This window comes from Rattus norvegicus, chromosome 8, assembly GCF_021556685.1.
Source record: "Rattus norvegicus strain SHRSP/BbbUtx chromosome 8, alternate assembly SHRSP_T2T, whole genome shotgun sequence".
Classification (NCBI taxonomy): Eukaryota; Metazoa; Chordata; class Mammalia; order Rodentia; family Muridae; genus Rattus; species Rattus norvegicus.
In genome coordinates this window covers 110877562-110902982 of record NC_141541.1, presented here as the reverse complement: position 1 = coordinate 110902982, position 25421 = coordinate 110877562, and the positions used below count along the sequence as shown (strand labels likewise).

Genomic DNA, 25421 nt, shown 5'->3' with positions numbered 1-25421 from the left:
ATGCCCATTGAGGGCCTACTGTGTGAAAGAATCTGAGCCAGATGTTCTCAGAGAGGCAGGAAAGAGGAGGGGAGTAAGACAGGGACAAAGGAGCAGAGAGAACTGTGCTGAGAACAAGCCTGGAAGGGACACGGGGAGAGACTGCCCCCCCCCCCGTCCCCCACGTACATTTTGCATGACCATTGTTTTTTTTTTTTTTTTTTAAATCAAAAACGCTATTAGTGGGCTGACAAGATGGCTCAGTGGGTAAAAGCACTAGCCACCAAGCCGAACGCAATTCCCTTATGTTACAAAGAGAGAGTTTGGAAAGTTAACCTCCTCTGACTTTCACATGAATACTATGACAAAATAAGTGAATGAATGAATAAATAAATGTAATAGAGTTAAAAAAATAACCGAACAAGTGCTGCACACCTATAATCCCAGCACTTAGGCTAGCCTTGGCTACACAGCGAATTCAAGGCCAGCCTGAGCTACATAGCTAGACTTTGTCTCAAGCACCACGGGAGGGATGAAGCTCATGGCAGATTATTTTTCCCCCTGGGAAAGGCCCTGGGTTTGGTTCCTCATCATCACCTGAAGTAGCTACGAGATGGAAACCTAAAGTGACACACACACATTATTAGACAAGGTCGGACGTCAAAGGATGGGGAAGAGTCTCTGGCATGGGGCCTAGAGAAGGGCCAGGAAGCAGAAGTGTGGGTGTTGCTTCGGGGTGCAGAGCCAACTGGTGGCTGAGGTCAGCTTTTGGAGGACTTTGGAAGATGTCGGGGAACCCAGGGACAGGGAGCCCCAAAAGCACTGGTGCTGGGTCTGGGGGATGCCACTGGGAACAAGAAGGAGTAGAAGGCATTGCTGGAGGGAGAAGAATGGGTCAGCCAGAAGGGTTCCTGTCCAGGTTACCTCTGAGGTTAGGGTCCCAGAGATGGGAGGTGGAAGTTTGGAGCAGGGAGCTGGGCAGGAGGCTAGAGGGACCCAGAACTAGGTATTTGCCCATACCTGGAAGTGGTAATGCAGAGTCGGGAGGCACTGGACCTTGGGCTAAAAATGGGTTGTGTGCATCTCAGGACAGGGTGCACATAAGTGCACACAAGGCCACAGGGGGCCAGCAGCACAGCACTAAGCCATGATCTGTTACCAGATTTGGTTGATGGCTGCCACCTGCAGTCCTGATAGGTAAACACTGGGCCTCTGAGACCTACTTACAGCTTTTCAGAGACATAGCCAATCACTTTCCGGTGACCCTCCAGGGCTTCTTGGTTGTTCCCTAGGAGAACCCAGGAGACTTCTGAAAGGGGAACTGTAGGGCCTTGTATGGCTCCTCTGGACTTGACACCGTCTAGATGTTACTGGGAAGTAGTGTAGCCTATTCTCCCTCTTAGGCCTCCATCTGGGCCATAGCTCTGAGAATGGGGCCCAATGGCACAGAGAACTACCACCTGGGTACTGGGCTTTCCTACCAACGGATCTTTTCAGGCATGGCTCGTCCCCCTCCTCAAAGGACAGCCTCTCATAGTCCCCTTGGCATCGGCAGCCACTGTCCTCTTGCTTCCAGGCCTGCCATTCTTTTAACCTTCAGCTGCACAGTGAAGGGAGAAGGCAGAAAAGGGGCCTTTTATAACCAAATTATCTTTGCGCATTCATCTGCCATTATGTTAATGCATGGCAGAGCCGGGCAGATGGTCCAAAGTCAATTACGCTGGTGTTAAAAAGGGAGAAATTGACCTTTTCAGGACTCACTTCGATTCCCAAGCAGAGTTTGCAAACTCAAGCTCCAGCCAGACCTGGCATGGGGGCAGAGGCACAGAGGGACAGGACGAGAAGAAAGAAGGTCGCAGTCAAGTGACAGCCCGGGGACTTTAGCTTACCACAGGCTGTCTTTCGTACCTGCACATCCTTTCAAAGAGGCCAGCGTAACCATCACAGTTGGTCTTCCGGGTCCTCAGGATGTTCGTGGGTTTGAAGGCCTGTCGGTCCTTCTCCTGGGCAGCCTCCACATCGTACTCTGGAGGACAGAGGAGGTGGCCGTGAGCACGCAGGGCTCCTAGGTGCATGAGGATGTCTCAGCGAGAAAAAGAAAGCCACAGAGCCCATAGCACAGTGGCTTCCACCCCCAGCTGTGCTCATGAGGAAACATGGGCAAGACCTAGCAGATGTGGTCACCTTTTGTGTAGGTGGCAAAAGGAACAGGAGGCCAAAGCAGAGAGGACCACTTGGCCCTCATGGTACACGCCTTTAATCCCACCACTCAGAAGGCAGAGGTGGGCAGATCTCTGTGAGTTCAAGGCCAGCTTGTTCTACATAGAGAATTCCAGGCCAGGCAGGGCTACCTAATGAAACCTTGGGTAGGAGGGAGAAAAGCTGGTGGTGGTGTAGGGGAGAGGGCAGCCTCCCTCAGCTTCAGACTTTGGGTGAGTACACTTTCTAAGTTGCCTCTGGGGGACAAAAGAAGAGTCTTGGGGAACCCAGATGGGACGCTGGCTGTTTTTCATGTCAGAGGACTAAGGGTCTATCCCACTACTCAGTTGGCCACCGTCTCACCCATTTGCATACTTCAGCAAGAGGTAGCAGGCCATTGGCAAGCTCCCATGTAACTTGTCAGGACCTCGTGAGATTCCTAAAACTTTCTCACAGAGAGCCATGGGCAGCTGCTCAGGCCCAGGTCCCTGAGATGGCTCTGAGAACACTGGGAGTAGGTGAAAGCTAGTGGGACAGGAGGAGACAGGGAGATGAGTGACTGCCTTTGCTGGCACTTGTCTTAGGACATTCTGGTGCTGCTACTGTTCTGCATACAGCTATGCTCTCCTCAGCCTGTGGCCACCCGTCTTGGAGAGGACCCATCCTGGACCCAGGGAGGGCAGCTTCTGGGTGAAGGCCCAGGTCAGGAGCGTGGCTATTACCTTTCTTGGTTTAGTCTTTGGTTACTTCAGGCACTTCTCCCTGACCTAACTTCTCACTTTGATGAGGCAACAGATGCAGGAATCCAAAGGAAAGGGCATCCGGGGTTCCCAGGGCCACCCTCTAGGGGCATACCTATATGGTGGCAGATCCAGATCCAGATGGCTCTGACCCTTTCCAGATCGCTGTGGGCTTCCTGGAGCAAGTCACTCACCAGCTCATTCAGGCCACTCTTGAGGGTCACCTGGGAGCAGAAGGATCAGACTCTATTTGGGCCAGGGGAGGATGGGAGTGTAACACCCACCAACTGTGGCCGGCTACTCTTCCTCTAGTCAGAAAGCTGGAACAGGGCTGGGCAGGGCAGAGGCCATCTGGGGGTAAATAGTGTTGGGGTAGGGGAGTTGGACAGGGCATATGTGCTGGCCATTTGAATCCCAGGCCTAGAGTCACCTCAGCTTTCTTCTTTCCATCTGGGGTCAAGCCAGTCAGGCATCTGGGTAGCTACAGCAGCCTGTGGCCATGGTTAAGATTTACTAAACCTGATCTATGCTGGCTAGTTTCATGCCAACTTGCCACAAGCTAGAGTCATTTGGGAAGAAGAAACCTCGATTGAGAAAACACCTCCCACCAGATTGGCCTATGGTTTGTGGTGCATTGACTTAATTGATGATTGATGTGGGAGGACCCAGCTTTCTGTAGGCAGTGTAATTTCTGGGCTGGTGTTCCTGAGGGTTACCGGAAAGCAAGCTGAGCAAGCCCTGAGGAGCAAGCCAGTAAGCAATGTTCTTCACGGCCTTTGCCCCAGTTTCCATCTCTGGGCTTCCTGCTTTGAGTTCCTGCCTCCATATCCCTGGATGAGGGGCTCCAAGTTGTAAGATGAAATAAACCCGGGGTTGGGGATTTAGCTCAGTGGTAGAGCGCTTACCTAGGAAGCGCAAGGCCCTGGGTTCGGTCCCCAGCTCCGGAAAAAAAAAAATGGGGCTGGGGATTTAGCTCAGTGGTAGAGCGCTTGCCTAGGAAGCGCAAGGCCCTGGGTTCGGTCCCCAGCTCCGGAAAAAAAAAATGGGGCTGGGGATTTAGCTCAGTGGTAGAGCGCTTGCCTAGGAAGCGCAAGGCCCTGGGTTCGGTCCCCAGCTCCGGAAAAAAAAAAAAAAAAAAAAAAAAAAAAGAAATAAACCCTATCCTCCCCAAGGTGCTTTTGGTCATTGTGTTTTATCACAGCGAGAGAAAAGGAACCAAGGCAACACCTATGGATTTAGCACAACCCTTGGGCCTTCTGATCCTCAGCCACTCTGGTGGTGTTTAGATGTGTGACATCCCCCATAGGCTCAAGTAACCAAACACTTGGTCCCCAGCTGATGGCATTGTGGAGCCTTCAGGAGGCAGAGCCTTGCTGGAAGAAGGAGGTCACTTGAGGTTTTATAGCCAGCTCCATTTCCTGTCTGTTCTTGTCCTGCCCAGGGTTGTAATTTGTCTAGCCACTTCATGCTCCTGCTGCCAATACCCTCCCTGACACTAGGTACAGGACCTCCTCAAACTGTAAGCCAAAACAAACTCTCCCTGTATCACTCGCCTTCCATGTCAGTTATTTGATCACAGGGGCAACAAAGTAACAAAGTAACGAAGTAATGAAGTAACAAAGTAACCAAGGTACACAGTGAAAGGACAGTCATGGACTATCCGTCTAGTTTACTCAGGGCATGTTCAAGAGACGCCTGGAGGTAGGTCTTTTTTTGTTTGTTTGTTTTTTCTTTTTTTTCGGAGCTGGGGACCGAACCCAGGACCTTGCGCTTGCTAGGCAAGTGCTCTACCGCTGAGCTAAATCCCCAACCCCGAGGTAGGTCTTTTTTATCCTGACTTGGGAAACTCCAAGTCACCTTTGGGGACCTTAGCCTAGGGTCAATTCTCCTACCTGTGAGGCAGAGGCATCCAGTTTTTCAAAGTGTCGGAGGTCCAGGGGCATGGATTTCAAATTGGATCTGTCCCAGGGGTAGGCTGTTACCACAGAGAAACCAGGTCAGTACAGGGATCCCTGAGGAGTGCTGTGAGCTCAAGCCTAAAGTCACTTAATATAGATATAACCATCTAGTATGGTCCAAAGGCAGCCATACTTCAGCCACCCCTACCAGAAGGGGAATAACTGGCCAGCTCTTGCTGAGTGCCTCACGTCTCAGAGCTCCCTCAGTCCCATCAATGTCCTATAAAAGTGCCCGAGTGACAAGTGGTTATCAGGTGGGCTTTCCCACCACACAGGCTTCCACTCAGTTTAGCCCTTCCTTGCCTTCCTGTGTAGAAGGCTGGCATTTCTAAAATAGCATTAAAATTTCCATTTTATTAGTTCCTCCTTTCCTGGTTCCATTTTTACAATATTTGATATTTTATATTCAAAATACCCATGATGATTCATGCCTCATTAAATCTACCTTCCGAGCAGATTATATAAAAATCAAACAGGAGAATCTGATTTTATACGAAGATACCTAAACCACCAGGAACATTAATTATCTTACTCTGATTTTAAGGCCAAATAAGATAGGCAGGTGAGCATGGAGTCATAGATAGTGTCTGGCCTACCAAGGGGGAAACTGAGGCTTAGAGAAGATGAATTAGAGGAAATAGCAGGATTCTAATCCAGGCCATCTATTCATCATATCACCCCATTTAGTGTTTCTTTCTCTGCCTCACTCTGCTACCCACATGCTCTCTACCTTATAAACATTTGACACCCCATTTTATTTATTTATCTTTTGCATTTTTTGTCTCAGTGGGGATCTAACCTTGCACATGGTAGGTAAACGTTCTAAGCGTTCTGCCACTGAGCTATATTCCAAGTCCTCCGTCTAAGTTTTATTTTATTTTATTTTTTAAGATTTAGTCTCCAGTTCAGGCTGGTTTTCTGTATATAGCAGAGGGTGACTTTGAAATTATCCTCCTGCCTCCACCTTCTGAGTGCCAGGATTACAGGAGAATGTCAGCATACCCAGGTGATCTGGTTCTGAGGACTGAACCTGGAGCTTCATGCATGCTAGGTAGGCACACTACCAATTGAGCTACACTTCCAGCTCTAAATGAGCATCGCTCTGCATCCTGGGTCCACTACCGTCTCCTGTAGTAGGCTGTTTTGTAGTTAGAAGGGGTCAATCTACAGCACTGAGATAACATAAGAATTTTTCTTCTTCACCTGTGTCTGTGGCAGATACTACTAGTCAGTCATGACACTCTTTCCCCCAGATCTACAGGTGGTCTCGGACTCCCGATGTCCCAGCAAGCCAGTACCAATTGGCTGGAGACTGGACCATGAGGCCATCTCACTGCTTTCTCAAGAGGCCTCAGAGAAGGCCTGAGACTTACCATGGGCATCTTTCCCTCCAGGCTGCCGGGGTCTCATGTTTCCATTTTTATCACCTTGTAAACCTGTAAAGGTCAGAGATACCTCAGAAGGAACAGAAAAGCAGGCACTGAAGAGTCTCTAGGTAGCAGTCCTGGCTGCTCTTACCGTTCATGTTTGCCCTCATAGACTCCCTGCTCCCATCCCCACCCACCACACACTGTGACTAGACCTTCCATGAGGCCCACTGGGCCAGAGTGGGGGGTCTGGAAACAGGGAACGGATGGCAGGAAAGATATCTGTGGTCCTTGAGCGGAGTCAGAACATGCTGTGATCTCAAGGCTTTATACCTTACAGCAGTTCCACAAGGAGCTGTGGTTCACCCCTCCTCTGCATTCTGCCATCTTGGAACATAGCTGCAAATGCTACAGGTACTAACCAGTTTCTTCTAGTACTTTCCAGGCCTCAGACCCTTTGACCTGTATTCTCCCTGTGTTTTCTAAGTCGGCAAAGTGAAGGCTCAGGAGGGAGAGATGACTGTCTAAGGAAGTTACCTGGCCAAGAGATAAAGACTCAGATCCAACTCCAGAGCATCTGGTTCTGGCTATAACACGGGGTAGCTGTCAGTGTTTGCAGGCAGTTCTATGTCTTCCCAAGACAACAACTGACAGTGGCTAAGAACGATAACAGAGGCACAAAAGGTAATGTGTACGGACCTCGGGACCCAGGAGGTCATGTAGCCCTTGAAGTAGGTGGCCCTATGCTGTGAATGGTGACCGACAGGAGAGTCCTAGGAAAGGAGCAAAGGAACTTTTGCTGCTGGCTCGAAGCCAGGCCAAGGAGACGTGGTGTCTAATAAAACCATTCGGAACTAAGGGTGGGCTCACCGAGGCAGGTGGTTTATGCCCCCAGAGCCACTGCAGGCTGTAAATATAGGAACTGAAAGCTGAGAAGGTGTTTTCCATTCCCAGAAATAGGTTCTGATTTTCCTTGGAACTTTTTTTTACCCCCTCCTCCTTCATCTTCAGATAGAATGACAGTGTTCTGAGTGGCTAGTGTTTACTGGGAATTTAGAACAATCTTACAAGGGTGTCTCACTTATTTTCCTCCTTTTCTATATGGAAAAAAAGAATCTAAAAGAAGGTTAAGTGAAACCACACCGTGGGTCCCAGAGCCACCCGACACTGCCTTCCTGGGGTCCTGACAGCTGAGGTCTGCAAGAATAGCCTTGGACGGTTTTGCATCATTGAGAGGACATGGTGGGAGGGGGCTTGAGCCTCCTCTGCCTCTTTTCTTATGAGGCCCACATCAGCCAAGAGGCAGGCCAGGGTGAAGATAGAGTGGGGGGTGGGGTGGGGCGGAGACTCATCGCAGTCAGGATCCTGCCTGCCTACATATACTGACAACCGCCACATATTATAGCTAAAACCAGAGGCTTCAGAGTTGGACCCGGGTCTTTATCTTTTGGCTGGAGTACCTTTCTTGGACAGTCATTTCTCCTTTCAGAGCCTCACTTTGCCGACTTGAAAAACCATGGGGCAAATACCAGCCAAAGCATAAAATTCACAAAGCTGAGACACGGGAAGTACTTAGCGCTGTGCACGCCATGATTTTTGGCAGCCCACAGATGGCAATCTTAAAAAATGCTGGTAGCAACAGTCTGATGAGTAGCAAATGCACTATTAGTTATGTGCTCTGTCACCTGGACCTCAGCGCAGAGACACAAGGACAGCGACATCTGGGTGTCGTAGTTGACCGTGAAATGCTCCCATAGACTTATGTGTGTGGATACTCTGTCCCTGGATATTAATGCTATTTTAGAGATCCCTCTAAACCTTTAGGAGGTGAAGCCTCTCTGGAGGAAGTGAGTAACTGGTGGGCAGATCTTGAGTCTCTAAAGCCCAGTTCTACTTCCTGTTTGTTCTCGGCTTCCTGTTTGACCACCACGTGAGGCAGTGGTGAGTCCGGCTGCACACTCCTGACATTATGGAACTTCTTGCTACCAAACTTTCTCTGTCACGGTCTACTGTATCTCCCCAGCCGTGAGCCAAAATAAATCTTTCCTCCCTCAAGTTGATTCTCGTCACAGAAATAAGACCAGGAACTGACACAACGGGTGTGTATAGAAGAGTGGTGTTTCTGTCTTTTCCCAGGTTGGAGGCTCAAGCCCCTCTTTGCTTTTTTCAGAAGATGTCCAGGCTGGAATCTGTCTCACCCACCTGCCCCTGCTTGCCCTCTATCTGAGCAGCCCTGCGCATGTACATACGTTTAGCCAAAGAGAACTTCTTAAGCAGCTGGGGCATGGCATCTTGGGGGTGGATTTCCACAGTCAGCTGAGTACCTGTGAAGGGGGAGGTGATATTCTTAGCCAAATGCTGCTAGGAAGGGCACTCCATCTCCTGACAGATGTTCAAATGGCAAAACATGCTTCATTTTAGATCTTTCTTGTAGGGCGCCATCCTGTGGTGAACAACGGTACTACGCATGCGCAGGCTTTGCACCTGGCATCAGTTGGCCGGTAATATGCTAATGAGGGAGCAGCACCATGCTAATGAGGTAATTCATGCTCCGCCAATCCCTGAAGGACAATTAGCATAGCCTCAGCTGCTGTCTATATAAGGCGAGCACTCTTGCTGCTTGAGGTCTCCTGTCCCTCCCTGTTCAAGAGAGCTGTACAGTAAAGGCTTGTTCGCAGAAGAATCCTGTTGCCGCGCGTCGTTCTTGCTGGCGAGACGTTGGGCGCGTGATACTTTGTATTGGATATGTAGATAACTCATGTTTTTCAGACTAAGCCAAACAACAAACACAGGCATGCACTCTATTCCATCCAATGTAGCCACCAGTCTGGATAGAATACAGGGAACCCCCCAACCTCCCACAGGCCCTGGAAAGTCAGTGACAGAAAAGAACAGGGGTTTGGGGTGTGAAACAGGATCCCATCAGTCTACTTCTCCTTCCCACTTTGGCAATACCTCAGTCAAGGTATCCCAACTCAGAGGGACAGAATGAATGCAAAAGATTACTCAAGGAAAAAACTCAATTTCTACTTGAAGGGTAAGAATGGGGACCCCTAATTGTCTCAGGGAGCTGGGACATCCTCTGCTGTGATTTTTTCTTTATTCTATATTTTCTGGACTCAGCCTAGTAGCAACTATGTAGGTAGCTGTGAGGTCAGGCATGTGTGTCATGTGTATTCTCCCTCTCTCCCTCCCTCCCTCCCTCCCTCCCTCCCTCCCTCCCTCCCTCCCTCCCTCCCTCATCTCTCCAACAGAGTGAAAAGACCAGAGTCCCAGCTTTTCTGGCCAGAGGAACAGGAAGTGGGTGACAAAGTGTAATTCCCTAAAGTTACAAATAAGTTCCCATGGTCACCTCTCAGTTGCACACCTCAGGTCTCACCCATGCACTATAGACGACAGTCTGAATACCGAACTCTGGGGGAAGGACAATGTCCTCATTCTGAGGTGGTCACTTCATGGTTCACGAATGGTGCAGCAAACCCCCCCCCCAAAAGGGCTACCACTCAGAACCACTCAGCAGAGTTCCTGGGAAGATCTCAGTTTGAGAAGAAAAGATACTAACCATGACAAGTCATAGTTACCCCAAAGATGATACAATAAAATGGCACATTAGCCATACTGTGAAACTAAAGGCCAACCATTTTGAAATAAATCAAAAGGGGTTGGGGATTTAGCTCAGTGGTAGAGCGCTTGCCTAGCAAGCGCAAGGCCCTGGGTTCGGTCCCCAGCTCCGAAAAAAAGAAAAGAAAAAAAAAAGAAAAAATAAATCAAAAGATACTAAACTCAGCAAAGAAACAAGTGAAGATTTTAACCCTGAAACAGAGGATGGGCTGCAGCATTCTCCATTGCAAAGGAAAGAACCCGAGAACAGCAGCCAGGGTCCAATCTGGACAATGGGAAAATCCAACAATGCTTCAGGGATCACAGGGCCACATAGAAGTCCACTGTTCATGTCTCTGGCAAGAAGAAAATCATGTGGGCAGAAAAGTAGCTGAAGAAATAACAAACTACTCAAATTGGAGAAAAGACACACATGTCTGGACTCAAGTTTAGTGTGTCCAAAACATGATAAATAAAAGAAGGTCCAAGTCCAGACATTGACATAATCAGTCCACTGAGATACAATGTCCCCAAAAACTCTCAGGATAAGTGATATAATATGTATCAAGTAAGTTGCTACATATTTCCCATCAGAAACTGGGTGGGAAAGAGGTGGAATCTTTGAAAGGTTCTGAAAGGAATTAACTGTCTCTGTCCAATAAAAATTCCACACGAGAATGAAATAAAGACACTTTTCAGGTATAGCGAGACCAAGACAATTTGCTCAGTAACATGCCCACTCAGCAAAGGAAAATACCAGAGATAGAGAAATATAATAGTGAAGAAAAGTCAGCTTATCAAGGAGATAGGACAATGTCAAATATGTAGTCACCTGAACACATAGATTTAAGATATTTGAAATAAAACTTATAAAATTATAAAGAGGAATAGACACATATACAGTATAGTTAGAGCTATCAGTTCTCTTCTCTCAGAGATTGGAAGGATTAATTAAAAAAAAAAAAACTCCAGCAACTATGGAGAAGTATTAAATAGCGCTGTCAGCTGGCCTGGCTTCTGGGGTGCTATAGAGAGTGTCACCCAGTCCTGGAAGGTAGTGGGACACACATTCATGTCATGTGTTCAGAGTATTCACCATGACTTGCTGTGTGCGTTGGATACTCTGTAGTCCCCAAGTGCTTTGCTATGATACATGATGTTGTAGTGAACAGGATAAAGAAGACATCTTTAACACTTCCAATCAGTTCCTGTGAATGAATTCTTAAATACCAATGGAAGGGAATGAGGAGTTTGTAAGGCTTTTTTTTTTTTTTTTTTCAGTACTGGCCAACTTTCCTATGCATGCTTCCATTGGTTTATTATTTCACTAAAAGGGTCCGGGGTGGAGAGTGACTTTTTCTCTCACTCTTGCCCTGGTTGATTGCCCACATTTCGTCTCCAACAAGAGGAGATTTGTTTCACTTCTTGAATGTAGGCAGACCTTACAAGTTAGTACGGCACTTAGCATGGGGTAGAAGCCTTGTTGTTATTCAAGGCCTGAGTTTAGCCCTGGAAAGACTGTTGCAATGCTCACTTGCACTCTTGGCATCCCTGCCACAGTACCGTGTGGTGTGTGCACCAGATTATGGGTGAGAGACCACAGGGAGCAGAGCAGGGCTGCTCAGGTGAGGCTATCTGAAACCATCTGGTCTCCAGCCAGCCCACCAGCTGACAGCCAGCACGAGCCCAGCCAAGAGCCGAGATCAGCCGGGTATGGCGTGGACAGTGATCGTCCAGCAGACCTGCAGGCTTGGAAGCTCACGATGCCACTAGCAGCTGAGTCCTGAGGTGGTGGATAACACAAACATGCCTGCTAAGCTCACTGGCACCTGCTTTCATAAATCCTTTACATTTTTATTAGTGAAGAGTGCATTATTGTTTGTTTTATGTATTTAAAATTTAGTGTAGTTTTTTAATATTTTATTTGCTCTTAATTTGTATTGACTATTATTATTATTTACTGATTTATTTATTTTATTTATATGAGTACATTGTCTCTGTCTTCAGACACACCAGAAGAGGGCATCTGATCCCATTACAGATGGTTGTGAGCCACCATGTGGTTGCTGGGAATTGAGCTCAGGACCCCTGGAAGAGCAGTCAGTGCTCTTAACTGCTGAGCCATCTCTCTAGACCTATTTACTGATTTATTATGTTTCCCTTGATGGTTTTATAAGAAAGAGTTCCTTTTTATTAATCCTTTGTTAAAATATACTGCGATTATTTTCTTTTGGAAAATAATTTGATTTTCTTATAAAATTTTAAAACTTGATTTGCATGCTAACCAGACCAGAGATAGAGTCTGTTCTCTCCAGACCAAAAGGCTTAACATACATTTTAAATATTTAATTAACTAATCAATTAGTTAGTATGTGTGTGTGTGTGTGTGTGTGTGTGTGTGTGTGGGTATATGTGTATTGTGTATGCGGTTCAAACATAAGGTGATCTCTTTCACCCTTCGCCTATTTCTTTGAGGCAGGGTCTTTCCCTGAAACTGAGGCTTGTGTTTCAGCTAACCCAGAAGCCAGCATTTCTCAAGAGCCTCCAGTCTCTGCCAGCCTCTGAGCTGGGTGAAAGACATTTGAGAGGATGTCTGCCCTGTCATGTGGGTGCTGAGATCTGAACCCTAATCCTCATGATTGTGGAGCAAACGCTCTTAGCCTCTGAGCCATTTCTCTAGCCCAACACTTACCTGTGGAATAGAGAATCTAGCAATCCACTGCCAGGGACACCGGCCTGGTGATCCTGGGATGAAGACGCTGAGGATATCAGAATTCAGGGTGTGAGTTCATTCTTGTCAGAAGATCGGACACCACCGTCATCCAAGCATAGTCCCTCTGCGGCCCTGGTTAACTTGGCCTCTTCACTTTCTTGTTCATCTCTTTCTGAGGTGTTTCCCAAAGTGGTGGGTGGCCATAAGACGCTTTGTGAAAGACGAACTGTGAGAGGTTCCCCTGCGCGTTCTTTCTATTCTGGGTTGCAACCCACAATGCAAATGGGTCTGTCCGACCCAGTGCAACTGTTGTTGATTGGCTGGGCTGAGCCGACGTAGCCTTAAAGGAGCTGTGACGGTGAGCAGCTCGTGGGCCTAGGGCTGCAGGGAACCTCTCGGCCACATTTCTCTTATTTAGGTGCATCCAGCCGCCAGCCTCCAACCATGCATCTTGTAAAGAGTGGTGGAGCCGAGAAACCAACCACGACTGTGGTCCTTCTGGGGCTGACGGGGAGGCGGAGGCAGCCTCATGTTTCAGGGGACTGTCGTCCACCAGCTCCTCCTGATGTCGTTTGACCCCCCTCTTCTCCCTGTAATCTTTCACTCTATCTCCTTGCCCAGGTGCTGCTGGTTTACTCTGAACGCAGTCAAACTCTTACCCTGGTTTTGGAGTTTTAGCGTTCCCCCAGAGACTGAATTCAGAGACCATCTGAGAGACTTCTCTGTCCCCCAGGCGTAGCTTGTGTCCATCAAGACAGACAGCATTCCCTAGAGAGGCAGACAGCGCACCGAGCTCACTTTCAGAGCAAACAAAACCAAGATTTTAATAAAAATATTAACCTGACCTAGCTCTCATCACAAAGACTCTCAGGCAACATTCAAGTCAGAGTGAAATCCAAGCAGCTGTCAATCGCCCCGACCTTGACTGTCAAGGGTAAGAGACCTTTCTGGAACATCAGGTGTCCTGGCTGGTTTCTCTCACAATACCCTTCCCCAGCAATTTGTTTGCTGACTAAGACTTCTGACTTGCAGCCTTGGCCATTTAGTAAAAGCATTTTAGGGGTTATTTCTTGCTATCCCTATGAAGTAGCTTTCAGGCTGGACCTTTTCTAAACCCTGCTGACTCTTCTTCTTTTCTCTCTCACAAGCAGAGATGCATACAGGGTCCCAAGTCTATGTGGGCACTGTCCTAGGCTGGCCTCTTAGCCAGCAGGTGATGTCTCCCACAGGACACCTCTTCTAATGGCTCCAGGTTTCAATCAGTATTTGTCTAACGGCTCAATTTACTCAGAATACCTAATGTGGGCACAGCAAGAGGGTTTTGTGTTGTTCATTAACTCTGACTGATTGGAAGTGGCTGCCAGGAGCATTGATCAATTAACAAATACTGCCAGGCAAGCATGTGTGTGCATGGGTGCGTATGCGTTGGGGGCAGGGGGAGACAGGTGTGCATTCGGAGGAGTCCCAGGATTTATTCGAGATACTCAGCACCGTTGACTTAAGAGTCTCTGTACATGCTGATCCACTTACAGCCTGGACATACTTTTCTGTAACACTTAATAAAGTCGGAAAAAACTAAGTTAAACATTTGTCATCTTAAAGGCACTCTCAAATGCACCATGCCTGGCTAGATCTTAAAAGATGTGTGCACTATGCTTCCGGGATGTAGTAGTCTGGAAGCAGTCAGCTCCAAGAGCTGGGGACAAGCATGATGGGTGTCATTTCAGAACTGACTCCTTAGCCACAATCCTGAGGGTCGGAAGTCACAGTGCCTCCCCATAATCACTCTCCTGTCACCCAACTCACAAACCCAGTGCAGCTCCATCTTCCAAGGCTCCTTTGCACTACAAGGTGCTTTTTAATCGCCTGCTGTATAAAAGCTGCCACTGAGCAAGTTGCTGAGGAGAGGAAAGCTGAGGCATTTTGAACAAGCTCCACCTGGAGCCTTGGACTTCTGGAGCTGGGGTGGGTAGGGAAGTTGTACTCAAGTCAGCTCTGTTCGATAGGTCTCCGTCCTGTGTGGGGAAGTGTGGTATGGAAGTTAAGCCCACTTGGCTCTGAGGGGTACGAAGACACAAAAACATGTTCAACTCTTGGGTCTGGCTTGTTCTGTTTAGTTGCATAACTTTAAGCAAACTGCTTAAATGGCCCTGTGCCTCAGTTTCTTCATTTTTCCATCCATAAAGTGGATCTATTTGTGTGTGTGTGAGAGAGAGAGAGAGAGAGAGAGAGAGAGAGAGAGGAGGGAGGGAGGGAGAGAGAGAAAGAAAGAGGGGGAGGGAAGGAGGGAGGGGGAGGGGGAGGGAGGGAGGGAGAGAGAGAAAGAGAGAGGGGGGAGGGGAGGGAGGGAGAGAGAGAGGGGGAAGGGAAGGAGGGAGGGAGAGAGAGAGGGGGAAGGGAAGGAGGGAGGGGGAGAGAGGGGGGGAGGGAAGGACCTCCCATGAAATCCGTGCTAGAGCTGACATGGTCCCCAGAACAAGTGGGCTTGCAGAGGAGTAGGAATTCAGAGCACAATGGTGATGTCCTTGCTGTTTCCTGAATGCCAAGTCTCCACAGAATGATGTCCAACCTTTCCCCTTTCTTCCCCAGTCTGCATCTGTTGTATTTACCCCTGGCTTCCCACTGTTTATGCTTCAATCCTGTCTCCTCCAACCCCCTTTCTCCTTCTAGCCCAGGCCCACAGCATTGGAAACCCTCTTGCCATTGGATACCATGATACCACCTCAAGGGTAGTCCTCTTTGCTTTCGGTCAGCCCCATCTGTTCTGTTTATGCCCCCAATCTTAGAAGCATTGCGTCTAAAGCCATCTGATGTCTTCCAATCACACTCTGATCAGAAGCCAGCACCCTGAAGGCAGCCTACACATAGGACTGTATGTCCTGCCCCACAAGTCCTGTCTGCCTCGACGCCTACTTCATACTCTGCTCATGTCCCCTTTCCCCTGGCCACAGATACAGATTTTCTACACCCACCAGATGCCTACCTGCCTGATGGTGCCTTCACGTCATGGCTCCCAGCTACAATCTCTCCCCAGATGCCCTTGTGTTTGTCCCACCCCTTCTTTCTTACACAGATATTCTGTCTTAGGTGTTTCTCACCTGTTCTTTTTATCTGGGGTTGGGGGAGGGTGCTAGAGATCAGACTCAAAAGCCTCATGAATGCTAGCCAAACCACTAAGCCTCCTCTATTCTGTTTACAATGGTTCCTTATCATGAGCAGAATGATGAATTTTCAGGGTATCCATGCAGAATGTCTGACTGTGAGGAAGATTTCGCAGATGCCGCCTTACCTATGGATCTCAGAGTGATTGTTCTGGGCTATCTGGTTGGGCCTTAAATGTGACCACATATAACTTTATAAGAGCGAGACAGAGAGAGAACTGCCTACCTAAAATGGGGGAGAAGGCAATGTGATAATAGAAGCGGTCACTGGAATGGCACAGTCATAAAGCCAAGGAATGCTGGCAGCCTGTAGGTGCAGAAGGAGGGAGGGCATGGACTCCCTCCCAAGGCTGCGGCCTGCTGACACCTGCCTTTTTACCCAGTGAAGCTGACTTCAGACTTCTCAGTACTAGAAGCATAAGGTGAAATCTTCTTGCTGTTTCTAGCCAATGAGCTACAGGAAGCTGATTTACAACCCCCACCCCCACCATCCCTCCTGCCTTAATTTCCCCTTCTGTCTTTCCCTCTTGAGAGGGCTCAGTTCTACATACAGTAGCCTCTGTTTTGTTTCCCATGTTGAGAGAATGGCAGCCCATTTGTGACCTTTCTACATCGGCGAGATGTCTCTGATGTGAGGCTTGTGTCTCCAAGTCAGTGTCAGAAAGCAGCCTGGCCTGCATGGATTCTTGTGCTTCAGGAAAAGGCACATGGGTTCCCCTTGGGTGCCGTGGCATAGTTTTCTTGCATGTTATAGCATCAGCAATGACAGCTGACTCCGTAGGTTGAGCCTGAGAACCCCAGGCATCTGAGGAAGAGCCATGGTAGATGCTGGAGTCCTTTAAACAGGTTCTCCTCCAGCCATAGCGGAAACATTAACTCTACCTTGTGACAGTCTCAGATCTAGACAACTGCAGAATCAGCCTGGCCACCAGAGAGTGCCCTTGCCCACCATTTCCAAGTACCCAGAGCACTTCTGGGAAAATTAGGTCTCTCAAGGAAGGACCAGGTCGTTCCACCTTGCTGCAGAAAACTCGACGCTAAATGGGATGTTTCATCAGGCTCAGTTTCAAGAGAGGTCAAGGAACCTTTATGAGTCAGGATGTGGGAGGACTTGGATACCGTGAGCCAGCAGGAGATCAGTTTCCAGGGAGTCACAGAAGCCCAGATATGTGAAGGTTAACCACTGAGACCTTGCTGGGAGTGGAGGTAAGGTACGAGAGAGTTGGCCCTGACTCTTGGTGGATCACTGTCTCAAGCCTTGGTTTCCTTGTCTGTAAAGCAGTGAGACTGCCACCCCGTTAGGTTGCTCTGATACTTGAGTGTGTATAGGGGTTGGCAGAGTCCTAGACACATGCTTTGCACTCAGTAACCATTAGCTGTAGCACTGCGGACGATGTCGATGTTGGTGGGACTCTAATCCGAGGTCTTCACTTCTTGACTGGAGAGGAAAGGCAGACTTGGACCATACAGTTTCCGTTCTTCCTCTGGGATGCTGGGAGATGGGAGGATGCTCTGGCCTTCATGGATCACAGAGGAGGGACTCCCTGGAACCTGATCTTTGTATCCTGGGCTAGCTGGCTTGGGAGAGATGGCTGTTAGCGATTTGTCTCTTACCTTGGTTGTCATAGGAAGTGATGACCTGAGGCTGCTGAAGGCACTGCTTCTCTGGCAAGTTTCCTGTTCAAGAAAGACAAAGAAGGTGCCAGGTGACCATGGTGACTATGCTATAGTGTTCCCTGGGAGGGGGACAGAAGGAGCTGGGTGCACCGGAGACAACTGTGTGCTGGTGGGGGCTGAGCACATCTACTGCCATGGTGTGCACACCTCTGGACCAGCATAGCCTTACTCACGGGAGTCCACAAGTGCCCACCCCTTCTGCCTCCCAGTGGAAGCCTAGCCAGGCCGGGATTCATTCTAGTAGTCTATGGGACCACCACTTTTTTGCTACAATTTCCAAAATAATTTCTCACACACAGACGCCTGACTGATCGCCCCACCTTTCTGTGGAATGGATTGGGAGGTTCCAACATGGTACTTGAACTCTTGAGTTTCCAAACTCCTAGCTCAGCTTTCTTTCCTCCCTATGAGGAGCACAGGGGACAGTAACCTGCCTCTGATCTTAGCCTCGAAGATGGGAGGATACTCAGTTTGGTTTCCTTTCACCAATATGACAGGGCACTCAACATGATTGAGTTCTCTGTATCCACTGATGATATCTACATGTCCTTATAGCCCAGTGGGGTCAGGATGCTGAAGAGAGATGCCTAGTTCTTGCTACAGGCCATCACTCTCTTCTCTGCCCTTCCTAGGCATGGATCCATTTCTGCTGCTCTGTGGTGGTGGGTTATCCTTACTGAGACGGCCCCTGAACCTTGACTTCATGGATTTAGGGAGAGTCTGAGGAAGGGCCATGATCATGGCGGAAGGAAGTTCCCGAACTACTTGTCCCTTATAGTTCATCATCTCTCTGTGACCTAGAGTGAGCCTCACTTTGGGAGAAACAGTGGCTTAGCCGGGCACTAACATGTCTCTAGGGTTGCTACCTTGAACAGTTGAGCCAACTACATAGGCAGCTCTGTGGTTCCCATGCTTACTCCTAGCAGAAGCTGGTCAAGGTGGGTAGGCAAGGCCCTTACCTGGGCTAGACTTGGGATCCACCCAGCAGAGGTCTGCCTTGGGGAACCTGCACGTTCTAGCCTTTCCCTATGAACAGGTTGAGTCAGGCCCCCAGCGCTTCCAGAACATGGTTGGCTAGCTAAGGCCAGATCCACTGTCATTGTGTGCCAACGTGAGGTGATGTGGCATGCTGGGCTGGAGCGCCAGGCCACTCAGGCGAGGACAGGGAGGCTGCCTTCTGTGGGCACAGCTGGCTTTACCTCCACGAGGAAACAGGAGCTGGGAAGGAAATCCTCAAGGAGGATGATTGGCTGGCCCAGCTCCTGGGAGGTATTTATAGCCAGGGCAGCACAAGTGGTTTCTCTCTAGTTTTAGGGCACCAGACACCGTGCTGCTAGGCAGACTTCAGCCAGGACCAAGGAAAGCAGCCAATCACAGCAGGGGAAGCCCGTTGCTGGGCGAGCTATGGGAGAGGGGTGGCTCAGCCCAAACACCTGCTGCTTCCTAAAGTTTGGAGTGTTTCAGGCTCCCCACCCTTCCTCTCGCCAACACCCAAGCCCAAGGAGTGTACAGAGTAGCAACAAGAGGACAAATGTGCCCTTTTGGATCAACACCACACTCAGTCCCATTTGTGCACACTCTGTCAGCACATGCCACCAGGCCATTTCCTTCTGAGATGAAATTTCTCCAACTGCCGGGGCTGGACAGCCTGCTGGTTACCAGGACTGGGTGACTTAGGTACCAAGAAGGCACATATGTGATGACATCAACAGCAACGCTAGTGACCTGGATCTTGGCATCAAAAACCAAGGAAAGAAGTCGTTATATTTCTCCATACGTGCATGCCATTTAAAAAGTAGGTGAAGACTTACATTAAAACGCCACATGTTGGCAGGATGGCAGAACCATTGTGTTTCCTGGATTTGGGATTTCCGCAGACATCCTTTGTAGCCAGATTTATACCAAATCTTCAACCAATAGATTTTTTTTTCAAGGACAATTGGAATCACCTTCTGTGGACCGATTCTAAGAGCCTGAGTTTTTTTTTTTTTTATTTAATAATCATCTTGAGAGTTACTGTATTACTTTCTGTTTCATGAAGTTTTTCACTAATCTCCCATCCAACCTTGAAGATGCTCAAAGTGGAATGGCTCCAGTGTTTCCTGGGAGGCCTTTGATACTTGACAGATGGCTCACGCAAGGCAAAGAGAAGATCAATATGAAGGGTATTCTCCTTTATCCACAATGCCTCACTTCGCTCACTCACCTGCTCACCCACGGACCTAGCACGCATGCACACACGCTCTGAGTGGCCATCCCTGTGGTTGAAGTTCCCAGAGTCTCGTTCTCGGGCTTCTTATTCACTTTGCTAACTACGGTACAGACCTTTGCCACCCCGAGTGAGTCAGGTTTTCCCTATAGCTCAGTCCTAGTTAAGGAAGCCTTTACACGGATCCACTAACCAGGACACAGTGATTTCCTTAATGGGTGTGTGTGTGCCTCTGGAAAACGGGTGTGTGTGTGCATCTGGAAGATGGCTCCTTCCCGTGAACAAACTAAGGGACAGAGGGAAATGGCAATCATTTGAAAACAGCCCTACTAGGACAGGGTTCTTGATTTGCATGTTAACTGTTTGATTTCAAACACTTAAACCTTTTGCTTGGTGCAAAGTAACCACTAAGGAGAGCTGCTGAAGGAGTTTAGTTTTCTTAGTTTGCTTTGCCTGTTTGCCCCCGTCTGAAGGCTGGAGGAACCAGAGTTATTCACTCTTCTTCAGCTATGCTCCAGCGGAGGGTCAGCCTTTGATTCCATGGTTTACATGGATGGCATCTGATGGAACTCCTTAACAACGTCCTGGGAGTGGAGGTCTGATTCCTCCTAGAATCCTGTGTCCCCACCCTGCATCTTAGCACTGATATTTCTCCCTGGAAGCTGGGGTCATCAATCTCTGGGGACCACAAAGCAAAGCCCACTATATTTTGCCCATCTCCTGTGTTCCAGAAAAGTTCAGAAAAGAGCGCTGCCTGGAACCAGAGAGAAGAGGCTTTGGAAATGAACTTCTAACTGCTCAGGGCAGGCAGGACTATAGAACTTTTGACTGGCTCTGCCCAGGCCTCAAGTAATTCTGACTTAAGACAGGTCACTACCCTAGTCTGACCAGAACAAAACAACAACAACAACAATAACAACAAACAAACAAACCCAAAACATTTTAAAGCTGTAAAGTCTTTGTGTTGTCAGCAGCTCTGCTTCTGGTGGGAACACACTCAACCCCAAGTGAAGCCAAATCCTTTTCTACAGCTCAGCTCACATGAGTGCTGAAGTCCACGGCACCATCCCCATTTACAGCTTCCAGAAAAGCAGGAGCTCTAATGCCAGGGCAATTTTCCAGGTTCACAGAGGCCTAGAGGCCTGGCTAAGCCACAGGCAGCCATGTTTGCTCACTGATTAGATGTTAGAGCCAGTTTCCCGATGAGCACAACCCAGCTCTTCCAGTCATTTTTTCAGGGTTTTGAATCACAGAGACGGAACAGGAGATAGAAAGAAAAATGAGATTTACCCTGAAAGCCGTTTTCCTCCAATTCTTGCCACTTCCGGATTCCGTTTCTGACACCTTGGAATCCTGTGAGAGAAGGGTTGGGTGTGAGACTCTGGAGGGAGCCCTAGGGCAAGTGCCATGCACCACTGTTCCACTTATAGACCCGTCTGTGCTAAACAAGCCTGGTGGGAACCAGTTCTTTCAGGATCTGAGATAGGCTGCCCTTGAATGAGACGCATTTGAGGAAACAATCTGACCCTTAAATTTAAAAAAAAAATATTTTGAAAATGATAGATTTCAGTGATGGTGGGACTGGCTATCAGGACTTTCCAGAAGGAATTTTTGCTGTACAGATGCCCAGTACCCATCCCCATATCTCCAACATGTAAGTATGAAAGTATGATTTTCTGAGTTTTCTACCTGCTTTGCCTCCCCATTTCTGTATGCAGGGAGTCTTAAAGTGGGCTGAGGGAGCATTGGCAAAGACAGCCTTTTCCTAGGGGAATAGAGAGCAACAATTGCCTGTTTCCCAGCATCCCTTGCAGCTAGATTGTGGGCCTCGATAGGCCTCAGCACGGCCCATCATGGCACCTGTGTTTCGTTCTGGCGATGATGCAATGCAGAAGGGAAGGGAAGGGAAGCTCTTTCCCTGGCAGTTGCTGGAAGTGACAGTTGAGAGGGTGAGTTCCTGGCACAGGACCGATGTATGCCCGGGCAGTGGGAACCACTGCAATAAAACTCATTTCTGGTGTGGGAGCAGTATCTGGAGTCTCTTGGTGGCTGCTGAGGTGTCACCACAAGACTAACTCTGTGGCACCCTTGACTCTTGTGTTCCTGGGAAGCTCAGTATCAGGGTTGGCCCTCTAACCTTTCACCTGCTCAGAAGCTCCTCAGCCTCCCCATCCCCTGATTTCCCCATAGTCTGCTCCTCCATCGTCTGTTTTGTGGGAAGTGCTGTTCTATGTGAATAGCTGGGAGAATGAGGCTTCCTAGAGAAGAGAAAAGAGACTAGGCTAGCCCTGCAGCCTAAATCCCTGATGCCTCTCCTTGCCTTAGTGTCCTGCCCCTCTGACTCCTTTCCCGCGCAAGGCCACGTTGTCTGCCTCCTGACAATAATTGAGCTTTATTCTTTTCTGATGGGTATGGGGGTGGGGCGGCATTTAAAGCCTTCCTCTAGCTTCCCCTTACCGGGAGAACTCGATTGAAGGTGACAGGAAGAGATTTGAAAGTCTGCGGGGTGATTTTGGATAGATATATGCATCTGTGTGAGGCGTCTGAACAAGTAGTTTGGCCTAGTGTTTTTCTCCCCCAGACTGTGTCCTAAAGTGTGGCTACACAGGCTGGCACAGCCTGGGGTTTCCGTGGGCAGTAGACCTTGGAAACTCCACACTGGCCTCCTTTCCCGCTTCGGTGCAGAATAACAGTTTTCTCAACTGCCCAGCATCTTCAGAAACCTTCGCTGGGAAAACATTTATAGAAAAATACCAATGCCTTTCAAGTAGAGGTGCTTTAACCCCAAGTCAGGGCCAAAGTATGTATGCCGGTATGGAGATATGGACATTTTGGGTACCCTGAGGGCAGTTTTGATACCCAACACTTCAAGGCTTCTCTCTTGAAGCGAAGGGACTCTGATTGGGCGGTGGGGACTCCTGGGCTGACTTGGAACTGGGCCTCTCTCACTACACTAGGGGAGCGGTCTTCTGGATTGGGTTACGAGCGAGCGACGGGCGCCATCTCATTCCCATCAAGAAGCGGAGGACATTTTCTTTCTCCTTCAAAGACCCTGAGAGGGTCTAATCCCTTCTCCCAGAAGCGGCGTGGAGGGCTACAGAATCTATTAACCCAAACAGCCCCCATCCCCACACTCGCTCTTAAACTCTGCGGTGAACACTCTCAGTTCTCCAGTCTTTCTTTCCCTAAAGGCCTCTCTTCAGGCTCCCCAGGACCTGCATCCCAGTACTAGCGCCATGTGGCTAGTGGGTCAAGGTTGTCTATAGAACCCCTGCCCTAGCACAGAAGGTGGACGGGCTGTGGGCACCTCATGGGCACAGAAGCTCTGGGGGACAGATACAGTAGCAGGAGGGAGTCCCAAAGGAACGCGGGAGCTGGAGAGAGAATGGGGGACAGCAGTCATCTTTTTCCGTGAAGCTGTCAGGCGTCTCTGCTGAAGAAGTGTTGCGGGGTTAGACCCCTCAGTTAGCCTCAGAGGCTTCCTCCAAGACCAGCGCCACGAGGCTCCTATATTTCTTGGGGATTTCCTGAGCCTCCATTCGGCACCCTTTATACTCTATTCAAGTTGCGTGTGTGGAGAATAGAGGCAGATCCTGACTTCTGCAATCACCCTATAAGCAATCACTTGTTAATTTTTGTTTCCCTAAGTCTGCAGAACAAGTAAAATTGAAAAATCAAGTACGGTCAGGAGACTTCAAACCCTACTCCACCACACGCCACCAGGTTCCCTTCCCCCATTCAGTCCTTATATCTTTTGGAGGCTGGAAGAGAGGCTTAAGAAAGGGGAAACTGAGGCTCTAAGTTATCTCAAAGTCTGACTCAGTACAAGGATCCTTCTGGGTCCTTGGTGACTTCTGGTATGCTGCATACTGCCTGGGGACTAGGCCTCTGCTACACGTGATCAGCCTAAGGCCCTGGCTTCTTTCTGCGGAGCATTTTTTCTACAAGTTTTGCACCCTTCAGAGAATAGAGGGAGAAAACAGGCCTAGGGCAACCAGTGCGCTGTGCGTTGCCAAGGAACGCAAGTGCTGTGGCGCCTGGGCATAAGCAGTGGTCCGGGAGAGGGTTGGGTTGGCCTCGTAAGGGAAGGGGGTGCTGCTTAGGCGCCCCACGGCGGGCGGACCCCGGGGCTTGGTGGCCGAGGTGCCCAGGGATCCTGAGGACCCGGGCCAGGCGGGTGTTACCTCCTCGGTTTTGCAGCAGCGCGCCCGGGTCCGCCTGCGGGTCCAAGTGCGTGGCTTGCGCCGCGCGCCGCTTCTCGGAGTGCACAATGAGCAGCATGTCGATGGCCACAGCGTTGCTGTCCTTCTTCAGCTCCATGGTGCCGCCTCCCTCCCGGCCGGCGCACAGCGGCTGCTCGCGAGGCTGCCTAGGCTGCAAATGGCCCCGTGCGCGCCGCTGCTTGGCGCGGGACAGGGCGAGGGCGCGGGAGAGGGCGCTGCCCCGCCGCCAGGTCCGCCGGGCGCAGTTTCGCTGACTCTGCCAAATTCACCATTAGGACCCGCCCGGGAGGGCGCTACCCTCCTGAAGTGCCTCTAAGTCACCTTTGAAAGGAAATCCCCGGGCCCTGGCCCTGAACTGCACCCAGGATGCACTTTATAGGGTTTATGACCCTTCCTCCCTATGCAACGGAAGTGCAGGTATTGGGCTCCTGCAAAATTTTCCCTGTGGCTGGGCTGGGTGCTGCCTCATCGCCACCATCTATCTCCTAAGAGAAGTCACTGGCCAACCCTGAAACCTCAAATCAGAGCTGGGTTAGTTTTGGAAAAGAAAGGCAAGGAGAAGGTTGAATTGCAGGGTGTGCAGATGTTGGCTACATCTGTAGCCTTGACTTCTTTGTTCCCTTGGGTGGGTTATGAAAGTTGATAGTTCATGAAAGTTGATAGTTCTTTTCATAGATTAAGACATTATGGTGAAGCCCCCAAGTCCCATTGATGACTGTTTCAGACCTTGGGTCATATCTACTGGGTATCACACTAACAATTTATTTTTCCTGAGATGGAGGTCTTAAAATTCTCCATTCCTTCGGGAAGACTAGCTCTTGCCTGAGGAAAAGAGAGAAAGCGGGGGGGGGGGGGGGGGGCTCAGAGGCAGAGGCAGAGACAGAGACAGAGACACACAAGAGAGAGAGAGAGGCCAGGGAACTGGGAGCTGCCGGCTGCTGTCAGGGAGCTGGACCTGAGAGCCCCTTCTATTTTTAGTCAGGCCTGTTCTGCCTAGCCAACAGCGACAGGGCATTTGGCTGTATGTCTAAGGAGTGTTTACATGGCTTCTGCCTTGCAGCCTTTGGCACTTATGGTTCAACTAGGTGGGAGACAATTTCCTAATATGTTTTTACACAGGTAATAGATGCCACTTCTGCACGGAGGTCTTGCTCTGTGACTCTACCTTGGTACATGCTCCTGAGAGCTCTCCACCTTGTCCTTGAAACAGCCACTATGGGTACAAGCTATGTTCCAGCTGCAGTGCCACACTGCTTGCTGGCCATGTGACCTTGGACCATTTTCCTCCATTTTCTTAGCATCAGGATCCACACAATGCCTTCTCTAACTGGGTGTCTGTCATTGGCTTCTAACAATATTGAGCTGGTGTTGCTAGACAGCTGAGTCTCTTGACAGACAGGGGAGACAGATGGCCAACAAGGCAGGTTTCATTCTGCTGAAGTGAGTCCGATTCCCTGACTATATGTGTGTCAACACACACACACACACACACACACACACACACACACACACACACGCATACTGGTTGGGAAAGAAAGGACTGGGTTATGCAAACTTTCTGGGTCTTAGAGGTGGTTGAGGCAACCATGAGGACC

At 49.3% G+C, this 25421-nt stretch overlaps 1 protein-coding gene across 2 annotated transcripts in view; it reads right to left on the bottom strand.

Moving 5' to 3' along the window:
- Ky (kyphoscoliosis peptidase) overlaps window positions 1–23988 on the bottom strand; it is a 39541-nt gene extending 15553 nt beyond the window's left edge. Inside the window, 8 exon segments of one of the 2 annotated variants that reach the window (NM_001413796.1) lie at window positions 1888–2005; window positions 3034–3142; window positions 4811–4893; window positions 6250–6312; window positions 8493–8567; window positions 17332–17394; window positions 20894–20956; window positions 23788–23988. In NM_001413796.1, the coding sequence (NP_001400725.1) occupies window positions 1888–2005; window positions 3034–3142; window positions 4811–4893; window positions 6250–6312; window positions 8493–8567; window positions 17332–17394; window positions 20894–20956; window positions 23788–23923 (710 nt within the window). In that variant the 5' untranslated portion in view covers window positions 23924–23988. 2 annotated transcript variants of the gene reach the window in all.
- Between the last annotated feature and the right edge of the window lie 1433 nt (window positions 23989–25421).